This window comes from Schistocerca americana, chromosome 3, assembly GCF_021461395.2.
Source record: "Schistocerca americana isolate TAMUIC-IGC-003095 chromosome 3, iqSchAmer2.1, whole genome shotgun sequence".
NCBI lineage: Eukaryota > Metazoa > Arthropoda > Insecta > Orthoptera > Acrididae > Schistocerca > Schistocerca americana.
This window is the reverse complement of record NC_060121.1, coordinates 775,606,131-775,628,906: the sequence shown is the minus strand read 5'-3', so window position 1 is coordinate 775,628,906 and position 22,776 is coordinate 775,606,131. Positions and strand designations below refer to the sequence as shown.

Below are 22,776 nucleotides of genomic sequence, written 5' to 3'. Positions count from 1 at the left end.
AAAATAAGAGATATTTGCAGTATAATTTTTGTTGCAAAATGACAGATAGTGCTTCAAGACATTTTCCATCAAGCTTTGAGAAGATTATGTGCAACATTCAACCATATTCAGATGATCTGGTAACTCTGAGAGTGTAGAGGTTTCTCCCCACTCAGACCAGCTACCAACATCACCTGTTAATGAAGAGATTACACACCAAAAGTTAGTGAAAGGGTGTCAGTGGTCGTTCTATTGTAACACAGAACGATTCTTCAGGGCCGTCTACGTCTGCTACCATTCTCACCATACTAGAAGACCACATAAAAATGTGCAACTTTCTTTCTGTTGCAGTGGAGCAGCTGGCTTAATTGCTTTAAAAAAGCTAGAGTTTATGAACTGCATTGTTAAGTGTAAAGGACCCTTCCCATATTATTAGTTTCTCTCTGTTTGGAGAGTGCTCCTGCTCTGCGATTGTGTACTGAATTGATGAATAACCAGTAGAGTTGTTAAAAAGTTATCCTTTTTATTATTTTACTCCACAACTAATGTTGGCTTTTGTGTAGAAGCCATTTTGGAGTGGAATCCTGACTGTGACATTGTAAATGCAACCAAATGTTGTACATAATAATAAAATGAAGAGGACTATATGAGTTTCGACAAGAAAAATCTTCCTGTACACATGTGGAGTATAAGTACAGAAAGAAGAAAAAAAATCATGCATTATGCTGCAGTAAAGCAAAGTAAAATGATTATGGGAATAAACTTTGGGTTAGATTTAAAAGTAATACACCCAATAATATCATAAGAAAAAATGGCTGGGTCATAATCATAAAAACTATACAATTTGATACATTAAAAAACTGGCATGTTTTAGCATTAAAAGGAAATCTATATTTACATGTTTGAAATTTTAAATTGTGTGTTTTACCACAAAAAATTAAAGATAGTTGTTAAATTTAATGAAATTGTAAAATACTTGTAGGGGATTCCGTGTCCAGGTCAATGTTAATTATTGGTCAAACATAATGTTTATTTTGCATATTATTCACAACCTTCACTGCTAACTCTTTTAATGCATGTCTCATAACAAAACAGTGGCGCATACAAAATCTACTGCTCTGACTGTAATGCTAGCTACATTGGGCAGATGGGAAGGAATTTTGAAACATGTTGCAAGGAATACACAGTATTAAAAAGGAAAAACACAGGAAGGAAATTCACCTACAGCATTGATCTCATACAAGGTAGTCACATGGTGCCCAGTATTTAAAACTACCTTGTAATTCTTCACACAGTAAAGAAGTGGTACTTTATTGATATATATGAAGAAACAGAAATTTATGGCCACCTGCAAAAATCCAGGGGAAAAGACATTCATCAAGCAGTGCACATTAAGAAACACCAGCTTCCTAGATATATACTGTGTTGTTATTTGCAGCTTTCTTTAAAGGCACTCTGCAATTTCATAGCTGCATCCAGATGTTAGCATACACATTAAAAGCTGAAACTGGTTACAAGTAAAATAAAGAACTTTTTAGCAGCTGGGGTGGTTACTTTTGTGTTGTAACAGACAAAAACAAGGTACAGGTATTTCAAAGTGAGGGCACCTGCTGTAGTGTGAAAATCATGTTCTGTCTTGCTGACGGTGGTGGCCATTTTCTTTCAGGTATGGGTTTATTCAATTGAAAGTCTGAGAAGTGATTTGTCGATTAGTTCACGTTTCCAGTCTCAGAAATGCTTTACACTATCATCTAGGAAGATACTTGTTAGGTGGTTTTTTTGTCATTGGCTCAGCACATTGGAAAATATGTATTTAGCTGCAGTAGCCTTTCAACTTTGTGACACTCAGACCTTGTCCCATGTGATCTTTTCTGTTTTGGTAAGTTGAGAATAGATGAAAAGGAGGGTGATTTCTGATGGACAAAGAGCTTATGTAAGATTTTATTTGGAGGGGGGAGAATTCTTTCAGTGGTGTATGTGGATTCTGTCTGCAGAATGTGTTGCAAACAGGGTTAGTATTAAACTAGCTTAGTATTAAAGAAGTAGTAAATTTAATTGTCTTGCTTGAAGCTGCAGTTTCACTTTATGATTCGTGGTAATGTAGTAAGAGATAAACATTTCCCATTTCGCGCGCGCATGTGTGTGTGTGTGTGTGTGTGTGTGTGTGTGTGTGTGTGTGTGTGTGTGTGTGTGAGAGACAGAGAGAGAGAGAGAGAGAGAGAGAGAGAGAGGAGGGGGGTATATTATGTTTAAAGTTTGTTGCAAGTCACTAAGTACTCTCATTCTCAAATAATGGAAAATATAATCCGGATACTTGCATGCGATGGGTTAGCTGCCTATAAGTATACGCAGTTGCTAATTGTAATAATTGTTTTATTGTGTTAAGCTTTTAACATAAGATTGTATCCCTTAGTGTGTAATTATGACAGATTTTTAAATTTTTAAACTCGGACAATAATTATGTGAAATTTTTGTTGCCCTTAGAAGCCATGAGATAGGCAAACCAAGAATCATGGACTGGGATAGCTGTTTAGTTGTATAGATGTTCAGTCAACAGTGGGCTCATTAAAGATGAAACCAAACTCAGATTGGGAAGGATGGGGAAGGAAATTAGCCATTTCCTCTTCAAAAGAAGCATCCTAGTATTTGCTGCAGTGTCTTACCACTGAGCTTAGCTGGCAGAAATTATGGCCAAAATTTTGAATAGACCCTAGTTGCTAAAAATAGAATTTGGTAAAAAATCAGTCAAGCTCAGAAATTTAAATGCCTTGGGGAAGTCATCCAAACTGGAAAATTACCTAGAAAAGCAAATGATGTAGAAATATGTTTCAACAAATAGTACTTACCTTCAGGAGGCAAAATATTTAGTATTGCTCAAAACAGAAAAGGCAACTTATCATTTCACATTACTTTTTAGTTCCATAATGTTTTCCATTCAATGTTGAAGAAAGTATTTGGTTTGAAAACTGGCTTTTTTACATCTGGTAGAGTGCCATCTTAGTTTTACGTAATTCATAACAATCATTGCGAAATGACACTATTTGTCAAGTAAACATACAAATCTTCTATTGATAAAAGGTGATAGCAAGTAGCTTACCATTTGCTACCTTCTAGACCACATATTACTGTGAATGAAATGTAGCTGTAAGTACAAAAGACTTTTGAAGCTGATAGTGACATTGATATCAATCTCCTTTCAGAAGTGAATGAGTTTTATTGAACGGTACTAATGCCGTATCTCAAACTGATGGGGTTCCATGCAGGTTCAATGCAGTGTCAAACTGTACAGTATAGGAAATGAATTACTATTGATCGTAGCCAGCCTAGCATTGTACCCTCATGCAGTTTTAATCATCTGTGAACACAAACTCCAAATATATATGAATCTTCCCTTAGCGAGCCCTTTAAACCATACAATCATCATCTGTGTTCTTACAAAGGTTCACACTTTACACTGTAAAAGGCAAGCAATTAATTATTGCAGAATTTACATTAAGTGGAATTTACATTACATTCAAAATTGTTAAGGCTTTTAGTGCCACTTGTTGACAAACTGCCTGTTGGCTTCTGTCTCAGTTCGTCGGCCAAAAAACCCGAGACAGAAGCCAACAGGCAGTTTGTATACATTACATAGCTATATCTAGAAATGAAAAATATTCCATAAATAAATTAATGTAAAACAAGCTTTTGATGTGGACAGAATATAATATAAGCCTGCGACATTCCACTTATTTACTTTATATGTGGAGATAAAATGCAGCAGATGCCAAAAGTACAAAGATTTTAATAGATGTTTCTACATACAGATGTGGCTGATATGCTAAATGTTATCCAAGGCATTTTACCCAATATGCCTGCATGATACTTTTTGAAATATTGTTTTTGTAGTTCTAGATCATTGTAGTTCCACAGACTGCAAATAATTACGTGTTGTAGATCAAACCTGTCTTCACATCAAAAAAAGTGCGCACAGCTCAAGGGAAATATTAACTTTTAAAAAAGTATAATATGAACCTAAGGACAAGTGGAATTGCATTTCAGAAGACTTTTTTTCTGGATCACCAGGCCTCATCTTGCCTATTTTTTATTGTTCTCTCTTTCTAAGGTGTTTCCATTTAGATTTTACAATGCTAACAGAAAGAATAAAATGGCTCTTTATTTACCTATCGCTACAGGCCAACACAAGTAGATCCACTAAATGTCTGTGAACTAACAAATGCTTTCGATGGAACCATATTTGAGAAGTAAATCAAACAATATTTTTCTCGAGCATTTCTATATTCATATGTTTAACTCTGTAGTAGCATCATCATTCTAAATTGGAGTGTGGACAGTACCATTGCCCATATGGGAATTGCTTGCCCCAGTTCATTTAACTACACCAAAGGTCTCTCAATTTAAAAAAAAAAAAAAAAAAAAAAAAAAAAAAACTTGCACATTGACTTAAAAAGGAAGATCTACTACTGCTATTGCCTGGTTTTTCAGTTCATTGCCATCTGGTGAGGTTACCAATACCCATCCACCTCCCACCCCCAAAGGGAGAGACAAGGATATTGCATATGTTTAGTGGATGGTGGAATACCACTGTGGGATGGGTGAGAAAGATAGAGGAAAGGATATTTCTCATTTCAGGGCATGATGACAGGTAGTTGAAATCCTGTCGGAGAATGTGATTCAGCTATTCCAGTACTGGGTGGTACTGAGAGACAAGGCATGAGAGATTTGTTTCTGAACAAGGCTGGGAGGGTAATTTCAGCCTGTGAAGGCCTCAATTAGACCCTGGGCATATTTGGAGAGGCACCACTTATCACTACAGATGCAATGACCAAGGATGGCCAGGCCGTATGGAAGGGACTTCTTGATATGGAATGGGTGGCAGCTGTCAAAGTGGAGTTATTGTTGGTGGTTGGTAGGTTAGATGTGGGTGGAGGTAATGATGTAGCCATCCTTGAGGTGGAGGTCAACCCCAAAGAGAGTTGTTTGTTGGATTGAGGTGGACAGTGAAACAAAGGGGGAGAAGGTGTTGAGGTTCTGGATGAATGTGGATAGTGCATCCTCAGTGTCAGTCCAGATCACAAGGATGTCATCGGTAAATCTCAACCAGATGAGCAGTTTGGAATTCTGAGTGGCCAGGAAGGATTTTAAAAAATGGTTCAAATGGCTCTGAGCACTATGGGACTTAACATCTGAGGTCATCAGTCCCCTAGAACTTAGAACTACTTAAACCTAACTAACCTAAGGACATCACACACATCCATGCCTGAGGCAGGATTCGAACCTGCGAATGTAGTGGTCTCGCGGTTCCAGACTGAAGCACCTAGAACTGCTCGGCCACGGCGTCCGGCAGGAAGGATTCCTCTGGATGTCCCAAAACAGGTTGGCATAGGATAGTACCATGCAGATGCCTGTTTCTGTACCCCAGATTTGTTTGTGGGTGGTAAGTGGGTTTAGTGTCAGATGTGTGCTGAGAAAGACAGTGTTCAATAGGGGCAAGTCCATGGGCATTGGGGATGTCAGTCTAGAAGGGGCACTGGATGATAAAGGAATGGGAACTGCAGAGAGTTGGTGGAGGAAGTAATTGGTGTCTTATATAGAGGAGGGCAGGTTACAGAAAATGGGTTGAGGTGCTAGTCCTTGAGAGTGAAGGTTCTCTCTTCGGGAGCACAGTAACCAGCCACAACAAGGCATTATGGGTGGTTGGGTTTATGAGTTTTGGGAAACACATTGGAGGTTGGAGTGGTGGGAGTGAGGAGATGGACAGACTCAGGGGAGGACCTAAGATTTGAGGAGGGACTGCTCAATTTCTGGAATAGCATTACTGTGTCAGCGTTTGTAGGTGTACATTTATGACAGCTGAGGGAGTCCATCAGCCAGATAATTGCTGCAATTCATAACCACAATGCTGGAGACTTTGTGGTGAAACAGGCACCAAGGCCACAACTGTCATGTGGCAGAGCATTCTCTACAACATGATAATCATGAATGCAATGCCTGTTTCACTGCATGTGGCATTTGGATTCTTCCCCACACTAGATTCTCAGAAGTCTGCAGGTGGGAAGTGGCATTACAACATATCCTTAGTTTTCACCTACCATCCATCTAGTCTTAATTTATGTTTATTTCTTTGATTTATTCTCAGTAACTGTTCCTTCCTTTGTTCCCTTTTAGTTTCTATACCTTTTATTTTCTGGTCTGTCTACTTTTCCCCATCCTGCACCTCTACCACATACAATGGGCTACAACTTTCTGCTCTTATTAACTCCTGCACAATGTTTCATCAGTAATCTCTGTCTTGCTTATTACACTGTCTTCCACTTCTAAGCTCTCGCCTTAACCTTTATATGTGTGTGGTCTTCTGCCATTGCTTAGCGAGTATATTTTTTTTATCTACCCAGTTACAGTTTATTTTCAAAAACTGAAAATTGTGTTAATATTCTTCCCTCTATGGTTATCAAATAAGCTTTTCTTATTTCATAACAGTTCGCTACAGTTAAAAAAAACATATTGTTATCTATGAAACTTCCTAAATATGTTATCTTAAATTGTTGCAATGCATATGTTTACTTCCCTAGGTGATCAAACATGGTTTGAAAATCCTGGAGATACTTCAATACCCTAAATTTTGAAATTAAGGTTGCTGGTCATTTTGTAAGGCTATGTCACAAATCTGAAATTACATCTTTTCGCTACGTCATGTCTCTCGTCACTAATTGTGTGCCAGCTAAACAAATGCATGCCTGTGAAAGTGCCTACTACTCTCCCGGGCCAGAAGGCTGTGAGCCAATGTGGTCCAGAGCCACAATATTACAAAATGCCTCTGGTATTGGTATATAAAAAAAATAATATGTGCAATTATAGCAATCAGATGTGAGATTTTCTATTAAGTTCTCTCTGGTTTGTTGACAATAGTAAATGCAGTCTTGTAGTAATAATGTTTCCTCACGTAGAGTGCACACATTTTGCCCAAAATGGGAATGATCTAACTGTCTGATACTTCACGTGTAACATAATCAAAGCTTAAGTAAGTAAGTATTAATAGTTTCATACTGTGTAGTAATACACTTACTTCTATTATTCATTAATAAGACACCAGCCTCAAATAGTACTGCAATATCAGTAACATAAGATATCATTAATAGTATCAGGTAATAAAATTTTCATTAGTAATCTTTTAGTAATAGAAGAGCATAACTGTAACAACAGGAAATGATAAATTTCAATAATAGTCAGAGGTAGCATATTCTTAGTGACAGCTGATGCTGGTGAAGTCTCTATAGTAACAGTAGATAGCAATGTTACAGTATTAGCTAGTCATGATGATGATGGGGATGACGATGATGATGATGATGATGATGATGATGACATCGAACCTCAATAGTGACGGCAGCTGGCACATTCAGTATTTAAAGATGACAGTAAGTTCTCAGAAGGAACAGAAGGTAAAAATCTGTCAGTAGTAACTGATAATACTAATCTGTCAGCAGTAACTGACAATAGTAACTTATTAGTATTGATAGAGGAAAGTGGCTTTTCATCCATCAGATCTCTATTATCTGTAGCAATTTCACTACCCAAGGGTTCCAAAGTAGCCTCTACTTTCTTTGATTGAGGTTCCATTCCATTTATATGTACTGTAATAAACTTATGGAAAAAAAACCGCAACACCAAAAAATAATTAATGTTGAGTAATTCAAGTTCAGGAATACATTTGTATAGGTAACATTCTTAAATGATTAACATTGCAAGATCACAGGTTAATGGAAGGCCAAAATAAGCCATTGCAATGTGAAATGCTGGTATATTAATAACCAATGTAACCACCAAAATGTTGAATGGAAGCATACAAATGTGCATGCATTGTGTTGAACAGGTGCCGGATGTCAGTTTGTGCGATAGAGTTCCATTCCTGTTGTGTGGTCAGTTGGTACAGGAACAGGTAATGCTGTTTGTGGATGACACTGGAGTTGTCGTCAGATTATGTTCTCAATGTGCTCAATGGAAGGCAGATCTGGTGTTTGAGCAGGCCAAGGCAAAATGGTGACACTCTGAAGACCACATTTGGTTGCAAAAGCATTATGTGGGCGAATGTTATCCTGTTAAAAACATCCCCTGGAATGCTGTTCATGAAGGGCAGCATGTCATTGTTGTGGTCTTCAGTCCAGAGACTGGTTTGATGCAGGTCTCCATGCTACTCTATCCTGTGCAAGCTTATTCATCTCCCAGTACCTACTGAAACCTACATCCTTCTGAATCTGCTTAGTGTATTCATCTCTTGGTCTCCCTCTACAATTTTTACCCTCCACGCTGCCCACCAATACTAAATTGGTGATCCCTTGATGCCCCAGAACATGTCCTACCAACTGATCCCTTCTTCTAGTCAAGTTTTGCGACAAATTTCTCTTCTCCCCAATTCTATTCAGTTCATCCTCATTAGTTATGTGATCTACCCATATAATCTTCAGCATTCTTCCATAGCACCATATTTTGAAAGGTTCTATTCTCTTCCTGTCTAAACTATTTATCGTCCACGTTTAACTTCCATACGTGGCTACACTCCATACAAATACTTTCAGAAACGACTTCCTGACACTTAAACCTATACTTGATGTTAACAAATTTCTCTCCTTCTGAAACTCTTTCCTTGCCATTGCCAGTCTACATTTTATATCCTCTCTACTTCAACCATCATCAGTTATTTTGCTTCCCAAATAGCAAAACTCCTTTACTACTTTAAGCATCTTATTTCCTAATCTAATTCCCACAGCATCACCCGATTTAATTTGACTACATTCCATTATCCTCATTTTGCTTTTGTTGATGTTCATCTTATATCCTCCATTCAAGACACTGTCCATTCCATTCAGCTGCACTTCCAGGTCCTTTGCTGTCGCTGACAGAATTACAATGTCATTGGTGAACCTCAAAGTTTTTATTTCTTCTCCATGGATTTTAATTCCTACTCTGAATTTTTCTTTTGTTTCCTTTACTGCTTGCTCAATATAAAGATTGAATAACATCGGGGATAGGCTACTACCCTGTCTCACTCCCTTCCCAATCACTGCTTCCCTTTCATATCCTTCGACTCTTATAACTGCCATCTGGTTTCTGTACAAATTGTAAATAGCCTTTTGCTCCCTGTATTTGATCCCTGCCACCTTCAGATTTGAAAGAGAGTATTCCAGTCAACATTGTCAAAACAAGTCTACAAATGCTAGAAACATAGGTTTACCTTTCCTCGATCTGTCTTCTAAGTTAAGTCATAGGGTCAGTATTGCCTCACGTGTTCCATCATTTCTATGGAATCCAAACTAATCTTCCCCAAGGTCTGATCTCATTTTTGAGATGTTTGTATTCCTTTTTTCCTATTTCATTTGCTGTGTTTTTATATTTCCTCCTTTCATCAATTAAATTCAATATTTCTTCTGTTACCCAAAGATTTTACCTACTTGATCCTCTGCTGCCTTCACTATTTCATCTCTCAAAGCTACCCATTCTTCTTCTACTGTATTTCTTTCCCCTGTTCTTGTCAGTCGTTCCCCAATGCTCTCTCTGAAACTCTCTACAACCTCTGGTTCTTTCAGTTTATCCAGGTCCCATCTCCTTAAATTCCCACCTTTTTGCAGTTTCTTCAGTTTTAATCTACAGTTCATAACCAATAGATTGTGGTCAGAGTCCACATCTGCTTCCGGAAATGTCTTACAATTTAAAACCTGGTTCCTAAATCTCTGTCTTACCATTATATAATATATGTGAAACAATCCAGAATCTCCAGGCCTCTTCCATGTATACAACCTTCTTCCATGATTCTTTACCCATGCGTTAGCTATGATTAAGTTATGCTCTGTGCAAAATTCTACCAGGAGGCTTCCTCCTCCATTCCTTACCCCCTTTCCATACCCACCTACTATGTTTCCTTCTCTTCCTTTTCTTATGATCAAATTCCAGTCACCCATGACTATTAAATTTTCATTTCCCTTCACTGAATAATTTCTTTTATCATACATTTCATCAATCTCTTCATCATCTGTGGAGCTGGTTGGCATATAAACTTGTCCTGTGGGGTAGGCATGGGCTTCATGTCTATCTTTGCTACAATTGTGTATTCACTATGCTGTTTGTAGTATTATAGTACCTGCATTCCTATTTTCCTATTCATTATTAAACCTACTCCTGCAGTAGCCCTATTTGATTTTGTACTTATAACCCTGTATTCACATGATGAGAAGTCTTGTTCCTCCTGCCATCGAACTTCACTAATCCCCACTATGTCTAACTTTAAACTATTCATTTCCCTTTTTAAGTTTTCTAATCGAGCTGCCTGATTAAGGGATCTGACATTCCACACTCCAATCCATAGAATGCCAATTTTCTTTCTCCTGATAAAGATGACCTCCTACGTAGTCCCCACCCAGAGATCCAAATGGGGGACTATTTTACCTCCACAATATTTTACCCAAGAGGACGCCATCATCATTTAACCATATAGTAAAAGTGCATGCCCTTGGGAAAAATTATGGCTGTAGTTCCCCTTGCTTTCAGCCGTTCACAGTACCAGCACAACAAGGCCATTTTGTTTAATGTTACAAGGCCAGATCAGTCAATTTTCCAGACTGTTGCCCCTGCAACTACTGAAAAGGCTGCTGCCCCTCTTCAGGAACCACACGTTTGTCTGGCCTCTCAACAGATACCCCTCCATGGTGGTTGCACCTACGGTACGTCTATCTGTATCGCTGAGGCGTGCAGGCCTCCCCACCAATGGCAAGGTCACTGGTTCATTTGGGGGGGGGGGGGGGGGTTAGCATAGGAGGTCAAATATCATATTGGCATCCAAATATGCAGTCAGGGTTCATGTGATAAACACAAGAGTGCTCGTGCTGCTACACAAAATTACACCTCAGACCATAATTTAAGTGTAGGTCCTGTCTGTTTAGGATGCAAACAGGTTGGTTGCAGGCCCTCAATTGGCCTCCCTCCTAACCAACACAGGCCTCTAATGAGCTATCAGTTGACACCACTGAAGCAGCAAATGGCGGTGATTTTTGGCCAGTGGAATACACAATACAGGCTGTTTGGCTCAGACCTGTCCTTGAAGTAACTGATCTGTAACACTTCATTGTGTCACTGTGCTGCCAATTGCTGCTCAAACTGCTGTTGCACAGGCAGTGCAATGCACCAGAGCCAAATGCCTAACACGATAGTTCTCCATCTCGGTAGTATCATACGGCTGTCCAAAGCCCAGTCATCTTGCGACTGTACATTCTCATCCAATCGCACTAATCACATACAGTGGCTAATTTCCTGACAAGTCTTTGTGCACTATCACAGAAGGAACACTCACCTTCTCACAGCCCTATTATGTGATCTCGTTCAAACTCCAGGAAGCATTGAAAATGGTGTCTTTGTCACCTTGAAGTCATTCTCGACTAAAATTCACCACATTCAATCTCAAAGGTAAGTAATGCTCAGAACTGTTACAGTGTGTATTTAAAGCAGACCTGATTTGCCTCCTTATAGTGGCACTGCTGTTGCCACTCTCATGCAACTGGCACAAATTTGAATATATATCATCATTCAGGTGTAAAAACTTGTCTGCCAACTTCTGATTATGTTGCACAACTCCTTCTTGGTGTTTGAAGATTTTAAACTGTAACAGCAATTGTGAATTCAACAAGGCATTAAAGTGAAAATGGGTGGCAGTATAGCAGGATTAGTTATGTAGAGAAACTACTCAGATAAGATAATTACAAAGTATGATGGAAGACATCAGATGAGAGGATATGCTAAATGAGCTGGTCACTTCTTGCCCGTTATACCCCCTACAGAATAATATGGAACTTCTCACACTAGTAATATGTTGAGAAGCAAAGTTTCCTTCATTTTCTCCCCACCAACACTGCATTTACCGCAGTAATGTAGATACCAATTCGTCTTCTCACACTATTGGTACCATTGCATATGAATATTTAACTTTCCAGCATCTCACACTTTCACAGGTTCAAAATACTTATTATACTAAGCCATGCAAAAGCTGCCTTGTGTGCTATACTAAGATAAAAGATGCAAACTGAATTAAAGTTTTACCACCTCAAAGTATTGGTGTTAGACTAATTTACATCCTTATCACTAGTTTCTAGCACTGCATTGCAGAATTTAAAATTGACATACAAGTTGCCAAACAAAAGCCAAATCACAAAGTTTGCACTCGCCTACAGTTATATTGCACATCGATGTTTAATTAAAAGTGCAAACAGTATATTAAAGTTTAAGTGGGGTAAACACCGTATTAACTCTTGACTAACATCTGCTTCTCTTTATTAATGCATACCCTGACTCATTCCACGTTTTTGGAGGATTTTGTTCGTAATATTAATAGTTGAACAATTATAAAGACAAATAATATATTTATATCTCTTTTGCATCGATTTTGATGAAATCTCCATTCTCACATTAAATTGGCTTTTTACATTTTTCAGGTTTATAATGCTAGTGAACTGCTGGAGTACTGTCAAGGCTTTCTGCTGCAGAATATGGTGGCACTGCTAACATATGACGACTCTGTAAAGAGACTGCTGTTTGGCAAAAAACTTCACAGCCATGATGTGTTAGCTGGACTCTTGCTTACTCTTCAAGCACGCATCAAAGCTCGTAACATGTCTGCAAGCCCACAGCGACCAAAGGCCAAATAGCACCAGTGCTGACACTATGATCCACATACAACTGTGAGGTCTTGATGTACTGGAAATAAAAACCATCTCAATGGAAGTGGTGCTAATTGTCAGTTAAATTCAGTTGTAAAAGTCTAATACTATGTATACATGTTCAGCCATTCTTTAGGAAGCAAATGTCTCATGGGAACACCAATCATAAGATATAACTGTAATCTCAATCTTGAATCTTAAGCCTGTTTATTGATAGACTGCTTTGAAAGGAGTCAAAATTACGTGTGTGTGGTCAGTATCATTGTACAGAGCATTAACCAAGGATAGATAAAGAAAGCGGGAATTAAAAACTGGAATGTGTGAATATGTAATAATACCTAAATTGATACATATTTTTAAAATATATTTCTGATAAATGTATATTCATGTATATGTGAGTGTACATAAATGTAACATTTATTATTATTGTGTGTTTGAGATGTTTGACCAAGTTCCTATACTTCTGTGTTATTTGTCAACAGAACCAACATAACATAACAAACAATTTTTAGAAATAAAAACAATTATGTACTATAATTATAGCCTTAAATTCATAAAAGAGTATTTGTTGTACAATAAAATCTGAGCATGCCTTTTACTGCCATCATAAAGGAAGAAAATAATATACGATGTGTATTTTTATTTCAAGCTGTTCCTACCTGTCTGTAAGTAATCATTGGACAATAATTACTCTCTTTCTAGTAATTGTTGGGTGAAATAGCTGAGTTTTCCAGAGGGCCTACAGTAAATTTCTGCCTTATTGCCTTCATTTCAACAAAAAGAACCTCAATCCTGAATGTTTAAGAATGTTCTGTGCTTCATTTATGGGATACTAGCTGAGAAAACTGACACTGCCCAGTTATTCATTTTGTCAATTTTCTTTTGGAAACGAAACCTTATATGCACAGTATTCCTGCAGTAGAATTGGTATGAGATGATCCCAGAGTGTTTCTGTACACTGGACGCACCTGCCTCACCTGTCTACAACACGATTTTATAAACATCTCTATGGCAACACCTCTTCATAACTCTATAGATAGCTATTGTTTCCGCTTACACTCATTTGTGGTTCATAGTTGAAAGCTGTCAAAAGCACTGCCTGGTGTCATGGATTTCCTTAAGCTGACTCGACTGTAGGAGAGACTTAGTAGAAAAGAATAAATCTATTAAAACGTCATTCACAATTTGGCAGTTTTTCATGCATCTCAGTGTTTACCACATATCTCCTGACCTGTGTTTCATAGAATGATATAATTCTGTAGGTACATTAAGCAGCATCTGGGGATACAGTCTGAAAAATGTTTTGCGAATAGGTATTATGGATCCTTGTTCACAACAAGAATTTTCACCAGACCAGCATTTCTACCTGGTGGTAGGAAAACAGGGAATGTTGTCTTCAGAGACAGCAGGCATGCCGGAAGTACTACAGTTGAGCTCTGTGCAAGACAGCGGTAGGATAGATGACACAGATGTTAGCACCCTTGCTGCACTCTATTATTTTTATAAAAAGAAACAGCATTAATGTAGAAAGTGTTGAGTGGATCCAGTGTTGTAAGATCGATTTAAATTTGATGCCTTCAGTATGCCATATGAAAAACTACAACAGGACAACGAAAACGTTAATTTTTTCAGGGTGTCTAGAACAATGTCTGATGAATTATTGCCAACTTTACAAATTTATCTTCAACTTGAAGACACTAATATGCAGATCTGCATTTCTTCTCCAGAAATGCTTGCAGTTTTGCTGAGGTGAGTACACAATTGAAATTTACTTGCTAGGCAATATTTGATGTCTGTACAGAAATTGTGATGAAGCAAGCTGGGATATTTTTAATTCCCCTCTTGTTTTGCTATCTGCCTACTTACATTAGTTTTTTTCATTTTTTAACTAATTACCATTAACATATGGGAATTTAACCTGCATTTTCATAATAAAGAAAGGTTGGCCCTTAGTTTTAAAGAATATAACACCAGATCTAATTTTGTGTTTAATTTTATGTATGTAATTGATTTTCTAATTTATTTTGACTATTCCTAGTTAGTATCTTTTGGTATAGGGTGAAATCAGTAATTGTTTCGTAACTTAAATTCTATTGTTGACATATAAACAGATATAAATTCTATCTAAAAACAAGGATGCTGTAACTTACCAAACAAAAGCGTTGGTATGTTGATAGAGACAATAACATACACACAGAATTCAGGTGCTAGAGATGGCCTTTACATATGTCTGCTTGTGCCTGTATATGTGTGTGTGTGTGTGTGTGTGTGTGTGTGTGTGTGTGTGTGTGTGTGTACGTGTCCCTTTTTCCCCCTAAGGTAAGTCTTTCCGCTCCCAGGACTGGAATAACTCCTTAGCCTCTTCCTTTAAACCCACATCCTTTTGTCTTTCCCTCTCCCCTCTTTCCTGATGAAGCAACCTTGGGTTGCAAAAGCTTGAAAGTTGTGTGTGTGTTTGTGTTTGTTATTGTCTCTATCAACATACCAACACTTTTGTTTGGTAAGTTACAGCATCCTTGTTTTTAGATACATTTTTCCCACATGGAATGTTTCCCTCTATTATACAGATATAAATTCTGTAATAATTGTAAACATTTGGAAGACGAAATGCTAGTAATCTTAAAGTATCTATTAGTCTATATTCGAAAACACGTTAGCAAAACCAGCCCTTAATTAATTCCAAATTAAGTCAAAAGAATTGTTTATATAACTATATTTGTTAATTTCACAATTTAAACAAATAATTTGGTCTAACTCTTGTAGTAGAAGAAACCGTTAAAAAGAACCAATTTTTTGGTGTATTCAATTAATTCAACGATGTAAGTTTTAATCGTAACTTCTGTAAATAAAACTTCAAACAGTGTGTAGTTTCGGCCCCTATTATTGTGAAAATATATAAGGACCTGATTTTTGGTCACGAGGCAGTCAGTCCACAGCCGAGTTTCAGACAAGGAACCTGTGTTGCTTAAAATGACAACAATGCATCAACTTGACAGTGAAATAAGTGTTATACCAATAGGCTGTGTATTAAAACAATGATAGTGACCGTTCAATTTATTTGAAGGACTATGAACTATGTGGTTGTGTTGTTACTGCTCGTAGATGTTCAGCAGTAAAGTATTGTAGCAGTATGCGGAGGTTTGCCTGCAAACTGTTAATGAGAATTATGAAAGTTTAAGCAATAGTGCACTGGCCAGTGGTCAGTGCCGGAATCCACAACCCATTTTTCAGCCAGTGTAGCAACGCAGTACATTGACTCCGAGGACAACAAATGAAGAAAAATAAAGCAGGTGGAACCACTACATGTGGTGCCCTGGGTGAGGAATATTGTATGTAGCCACAATAAAACAAGGACTCGCAGACTTTGAAAAGTGAAATCAACAGCAGTTTACAATGAAGAGGTGATACAGCCAATTAGTGCTGGGGTTTTGTAATGAAGAAGGTTCAGCAGCCATTCAGCGAGCGGGTTCTATCGAAGCAGCCATTTAGTACAAGAACAGCCAATCAGCATGCAGGTGGACACAGCTGACCGCAGGTAAACAAGACGCCTTGCTGAGAGAACTACAACTTGCCGCAGCTGTGCAGACAACGGACCAAGAGGACAACCACAACATCAGAGCAGCAGAACAAGAGTGAATGAGAATAACGTAATTTCATAGCAAAAGCTCTTTTGTATTATGTGACAAATAATGAGTAGCCTTAATGAACAAGACAGTGTGACTGAGAACAAAGATGTAGAGGTTAAGTTTCTAAGTGAACAGAAAGAACTAAGTGAGACAGGTTTTGTAGACTATTATAAATCAAACATGAATGTAACTTTGAAGGATGGGGATGAAAGTTCTATTGTAAAGAGTGAAATGGACAAAAACAGTACTGAAGTGGATAGGATTGTTAAGGTTAAGGAGGAGGAATCTACTAGCGAAAGTCAGCAAGGACCAAAGTTTATGACATACGGAGAAGTTGAAGCGATGATAAGGCAAATTACGAGTATTTTGAATGATATAAGCAAGACGAAGAGGTGGAAAAAACCATGAATATGGTGGAAAATAGTATAAAGAAAGTAGTATATAATACAATTGAAATTTAGTACATAATACTAATGAGAAATTAACTTTGAGTAGTAAATGTGTAGAAGAGAGAGAGAAACTTTGTGATGATAATAGTAGGAAGGTGGAGGTTTGTAACCTCCCCCTCACTTACCGACCTTAATGACAGTGAAAAATGAAACCGCGTGTACCTAATGGGAGTTTTGGAAAAGCAATCGTCACCGAAGTTAACCTGTCGGTAAAGAGGGAGGAAAGGGTTACATCTAAATGAAAGGAAAAATGCAAATGAAACTGGTGGAAATTAATTTTGAAAAGGGGTAAAGTTAATAAAGAAAGTAAATGTGCGGCCGTTACGTTAACAATTAACTAGCGGTAATTAGGTATTTGAGATTTGGGGGAAATCACGGTCGCCAGTCCTAAGGACAATTACTATAGTAACTGAAAAAGAAAGGTTATTACACATATAATTAACACTAGAAGCGTGGCAACTGAAGGTTGACATGTGTAGTGTGAAAACTGAAAGTTTGTCAGAAGTAATAAATTTCGCTACACTCTGACTTAATTTAGCAAAAGAATTAATAAAACCGGAAAATCGAAAGTTAATTTAGTGACTGAAGTTAATAGTGAGCTTTCTTTCTGAAGCACATCGAAATCCAGTAAAATACGGTTAGTCTTGGACTACCTCAACAATCATTTCAAAAGCTACTTGAATCTACGCAATTTAGAAATAAGAGAATTAACTTTGAACTTGAATTAAATGATTCTGAACAATTAACAATAGTAAAATTTAGTACGTACCAAGCTGAGCTGCAGTCACAGGTAAGCTAAAATACGGTAACAAAACTCGCACTCTTAATTTGTGCTTGTGTAATCTAACTATTGTAGCCAGCTAATGCTTGAATTGAACTTTGAAATTAAAGCAGTGAAATGGAATTATGCTGGCGTTTGAATTTCAACGACACTCGGGTTCATTTCGGAAAAGGAAGGGACCCTGCTTGGCAATGCAATTGGGACAATGAGCAACAAAGGTTCATGCTAAGTTGCTGTAATTTTGCGAGGCAAATGGAACAAGATTAAAAGCTGAGGTCTGCCATACAGTTCTAAAACTTTACGTGCTTCCAGTCTTCCTTGTTGGTTGATTGAAGGTTCGAAGCCGTCGATCGAGGAGGTGGCGACAGTCACTCATTGTCGGCCGTCGCTGTTGCAGAAGCTGGATGTTGGCGGGCCTTCTTCTCGACACGGTCACCAGACGAAACGGGCTCTTGATGTGCGCTAGTTAATGTTTCCCGTCCGCGACACCATGTCAGAAACTATCATCGCAAGTCGAGCGCAATTACATGCTGCCAAACCCCGAAAGCGCGGCAACTCGCGGGAGCGTCACACAACACACCTGCTCCACTCGCTACTCCCGCCACACTCCGACTGTTCTGCCCGCGCTTCACGCGGCAGAGTTAACACTACCAAAGATCCTACACACTTTGATTCTTCACACGACCCATCGATGTAATCGTTCGATAGCAGTTTTCCCTAGGCAAGACCCAGCGTAAAAATACAAATAATATTTACGAAACAAACCAATTATACATCGACATGAGTGCATAAATATATATATACAAATAGTAAAACAATTACAATATGTAAAGACACAGAAATGTCATATATTCAGGTAACAAAAATAAGGAAAACAAATTATAGTACAATAGATGAAAATAGGAGGATATGCATTTCCGGCGTTACACGTGCCCCACATTGTCTGAGGATGTTCGTGTAACGTAAACAGACTCAGAAAATGTCCCAAAAAAGAAACAGCGGAAATGCATATGCTCAAAACATCAACAAAATTTAGCATTCGTCTAATTAAGCATAAATCAATTTTTAGACCATAATAATTGAGTGGAGACACTCCAAATCTTATTCCACTCTGTCATCTTGCACAAAATAAAACAGGTTGACAACATATTAAAATTCATAGAAAACATAGAAAATGGTTTAGCTATTCTAAAATTGTCAAAATTCCCAACAGTATCAAGAAATGGAATACTATTTACAAAATTAATCAGAGTACATGGTCATAAAAACAGGTAGATCAAAATACGCAAATTAATAATTAATTACATAGAATACACATTTTTACATAACCCTTTCATAATTAATATTCTCGTCATGGGAGTCCATTAAACGCTAAACAAGAAAATAACACACATCAGATCGAAAAAAACATAAATATTGACAGTAGAATTCTTTCAGCTGTCCAGGAAGAAAAACAATTCCGCCTTCCGTACTCGCAAGTACAAAGAATGCCGACAGCGGCCCAAGAGCCAACAGCGGCACAAGAGCCGACAGCGGCTCGCCTCGCCAGTATTGTTGCGCCCGCGTGTGCGGCACGCTTGATCTCACTCGCCCTTGTGACGGCGTTTCCAGAACGTCCGTTTCACTGAATTCTTTAGGAAAAACTCACTCCCGAGTAATCTCAAGGAGTCCCTTAATACTATCACAGTGGATAACTCAACACTGTCCATCATCACACGCATGTACTAGCCTGAAACTTAAAACAGCGTCTAAGTACATCGGCAATGACTAATAAAACACACATTCATGAAATCTGACAGCTATTTACAAAATCATATTTACATTCCTTAATCTACAGTGACTCAGCTGAAAACTTAAACTAGCAGCTTGGATTTTTAAATTGATTAATATTCAGTAACTCTTAAATCATTTAATCAACATAAATTACTTATTAATTACAACTTCTTTAATGACCTCTAGGTCAGGCAAAAGCATCGCCACATGGCACATCCTTGAATCTTACACTCTATATCTACATACTGTACAAATTACCCTATTTGTGGTACTAATCAATCCTTGGTTGGTACAATTTCAGGTCTACAATGTTTCGTATACCTAATAGCTTTCCAGAGCTTGGATACTCTAAGCAATAAGCATTTGTGTGAGGTATACCAATGACTTTATATGGTCCATTATAAACAAACTTAAATTTAGAGATTTCATTGTCTATCTCGCTCGATTTCTCATGAGCTTTTACAAGTACTAAGTCTCCGATCGCAAACTTAGCAAAACACGCTTTAGCGTCATGACGACGTATGCGAGCATCGGCTTTTAGCTTCATTACTTCTCGCAAACGATCTTTTTTCACACCAATACTAATGTCAATCCGTGGAGGGAATTTGATTATCTCTTCCAATTCACTTTCTACACTTTTGTCAATGCCGAACTTCCTCACATTACGGCAATTCAAACTCATTCCTACGTCAATGTCATCCGGCCAGTTAACAATGTGTATAGGCTGGTATTGCCTATGTACACCGTCTCCTGCCTCGTCAAAACTAACTATCATTGTTTTATCTAGTGACATACATGTCAAAGTTTTGCTTTCGCAGTTAATCACTGCACGGTACTTTAATAGCCAATCTAACCCGATAATTACTTCCGTAGTTAAGTCTGGCACGACGACAAACTCTTGTTCAAATCGTGCCCCACATATCTCGAAGTTGACGAAAGTTTGTTTTGTGACCGGTTTACTGGCCTTCCCAGTAGCACCGATAATTTTCACCCCTGTTACTGGCATAACTACGATGCCAGGTCTGTCTTTCAGTAACTGAAATATTTTTCCAGATACAGCACTCAGTTCTGCACCGGTGTCCATCAACGTGTTTAGTTGTAGGTCGTGCATATTAACAGACACTACTATCTGTCTACACTTGTCCTCGACTGTTTCTTTATTTTCCCACAGTAAATCCTCGTCTATATCCAGGTAATTCCAGAAAAAACCATCCGGCTTTGATCCTAAATCCAGTTTATCTGGCGGCTTTTTCAGCCTCTGTTCACATACAGTTTTAATTTCAACACGTTTGTCCTGAGGCTTAGTCTGTAGCTTCGCCTCCAATACCGAAACCTTTTCCTGTAACTCGTCAACTAGTGAGTGCTGCTTTGCTATCACTTCACTAATTGTCACCTTCATTGATTCCACTTTGGTCAGATTGATCTCATCTGCCAATCTACCTGGAGGAATGTGCCCAGTAGCATCTGAAATTACTTCCTCTGGATCTGCGCAACCCACACTGCTATCGTCTGACTGTATAATGTCAGCTCTAACCTCATACAAGCTGTAATTTATGTGCTTTTCTACCAATCGTGTCCGGCTACCACTAAAATTTTCATAATCTTTCTCCTTAATACTCTCGCAATGTTTAAACTGGATGTTTGCATCGGATGGGTCGGCTACTTCTACCACTATAGCTTTCGGTAAAGTCTGCCGGTTAGGGCCAGAACTTTCCGTTACTACTTCAACATCTAACTCCTGCGGGACGAAACACGACGAATCTTGCTCGTGCTCCCCATTAACATCAACTATTTCTGGTAAAGTCTGCCGGTTAGGGCCAGAACTTTCCATCACTTCACAAATACTATCTTCCTGTGGGACGAGACGCGGCAAATACTGCCCGCGCTCCCTATAAACACTCCTCCCGTACAGGCCCCTATAATCTCTTAGTTCGTCGTATAAGCGACCGAACTGCCTTAACCAGACCTCATCCCTCTCTGCATCCCCTCGCTCGATGACGGACGTTTTATCCGACATCTGATCTTCTCTCAACAATTGCGAATCATTCTTAAACTCAATCTCCAGTTCCGCTGTGGGTATTACAGCTGCCACTTTATAATCGATTTCCGGAACACTACTTAAATTGTTCTCACTGACAGTGAATGTATTTTCTGCTGCCATGTATACAGCTGATTTACTACTTGTGGGCGCACTCCTTTCTCCTAACACTGGCACACTCTCCCGCCGTTGATTATTCCATACGGAATTTTCATAACGACGACACCTGGGTTTTCTCCTGTTATTGGGCCGCCAAAATTTCTCCACGCCCGGTCGGCCCCTCACCGGCGCGGCTAATGGTTTCCCTGTCTCGTCCCAGCAGATACGCTCCCCGGATACTGCTGAGGCGGCTGGTCACACCCTCTGGCGTTATTACTATTCTGCGCAGCCCGTATCACGTTTGTATGATACTGGTTTCCGTCATTCCTGTTATTATTTGCATTGTACCGATTGTTATTACGGTCCGAACCATTATTGTTATTGCTGCCATGGTTGCGGTATGCATTATTTCCATGGTTATCGTTGTTGTGGTTGCTGTGGTACCCGTTGTTGTTACCACGGCCTCTACCACTGTTGCGATTATTGCGCCAATTGTCCTCGTCCTCAACTCTTTCCAGGAAATCATTGACTGTCCTGTAATTGCTTCCTACGTAGCGTTTTGTATCATCTGGAAGCTTCTTGTAGAGTTCCCAGACTATTTCGGATTCCGTGCGGCGATCACGCAAATATTCCAACTTGCGGATCCAGCCCTCACAAAACTCCCTCATCGAACCGCGCGAATTCGCATCGAAAGGCCTCGATACGACAAATTCGCGCCAGACACTTTGCTGTTTTTGCTCTGACCAGTATTCAGCCAGAAACAAATTTTTAAACTCGTCAAAAGTCAGGTTCGTAATGTTGAGGTTTAAGCCCCAACGCTTGGCATCACCAGCCAGCACATCAATAACCGCATTAATTTTTCTCTCATTAGTCCATGATCTGGGTAAAATTCTTTCACAATTTTTAATGAAATCCGTCGCGTGTATACCGCCTTTTTTCAAGGGGTCGAACCGCTCCTCTTTCGTCAACAATTCCGAACTATGTGCACAGATTGGCACATAGCTCTGTTTTTCGTCAAGCTTCTTTTCTAATTCCGACACTCTCGTAATTACTTGGCAAGTGGTTGTCGCAAGCGTTTCCACTTCCCTCTTTTTCTCTACGCAGGTATTAGCCTGCTCCCTCACTTTAGTGTCTACTTCGGTCACTAAAGCCTTTAAAGTTTCCTCCTTCTGTTGATCCTCTTTTTTCACTAATTGAATTTGTTCCGTCACCTTATTCTCGATGATCGGAGCAACTGCTTCTCCTACACTTTTCTCGATTCTGCTAATTTCGGAATCAAAACGAGTATTTATGCTCGCAATTTCCGCCTGAACGCCTATCATTTCCTGTTTAA

The 22,776-nt window shown here is 38.7% G+C and overlaps 1 protein-coding gene across 4 annotated transcripts in view; it reads left to right on the top strand.

The window, feature by feature from the left end:
• Positions 1-13,277, top strand: part of LOC124606742 (ankyrin repeat and BTB/POZ domain-containing protein 2) — a 651,374-nt gene extending 638,097 nt beyond the window's left edge. For all 4 annotated transcript variants that reach the window (XM_047138777.1, XM_047138776.1, XM_047138775.1 and 1 more), the window contains one exon: positions 12,453-13,277. In XM_047138777.1, coding sequence (XP_046994733.1) covers positions 12,453-12,665 — 213 coding nt within the window. In that variant the 3' untranslated portion in view covers positions 12,666-13,277. The remainder of the gene's footprint in view (positions 1-12,452) is intronic.
• Positions 13,278-22,776: the final 9,499 nt, after the last annotated feature.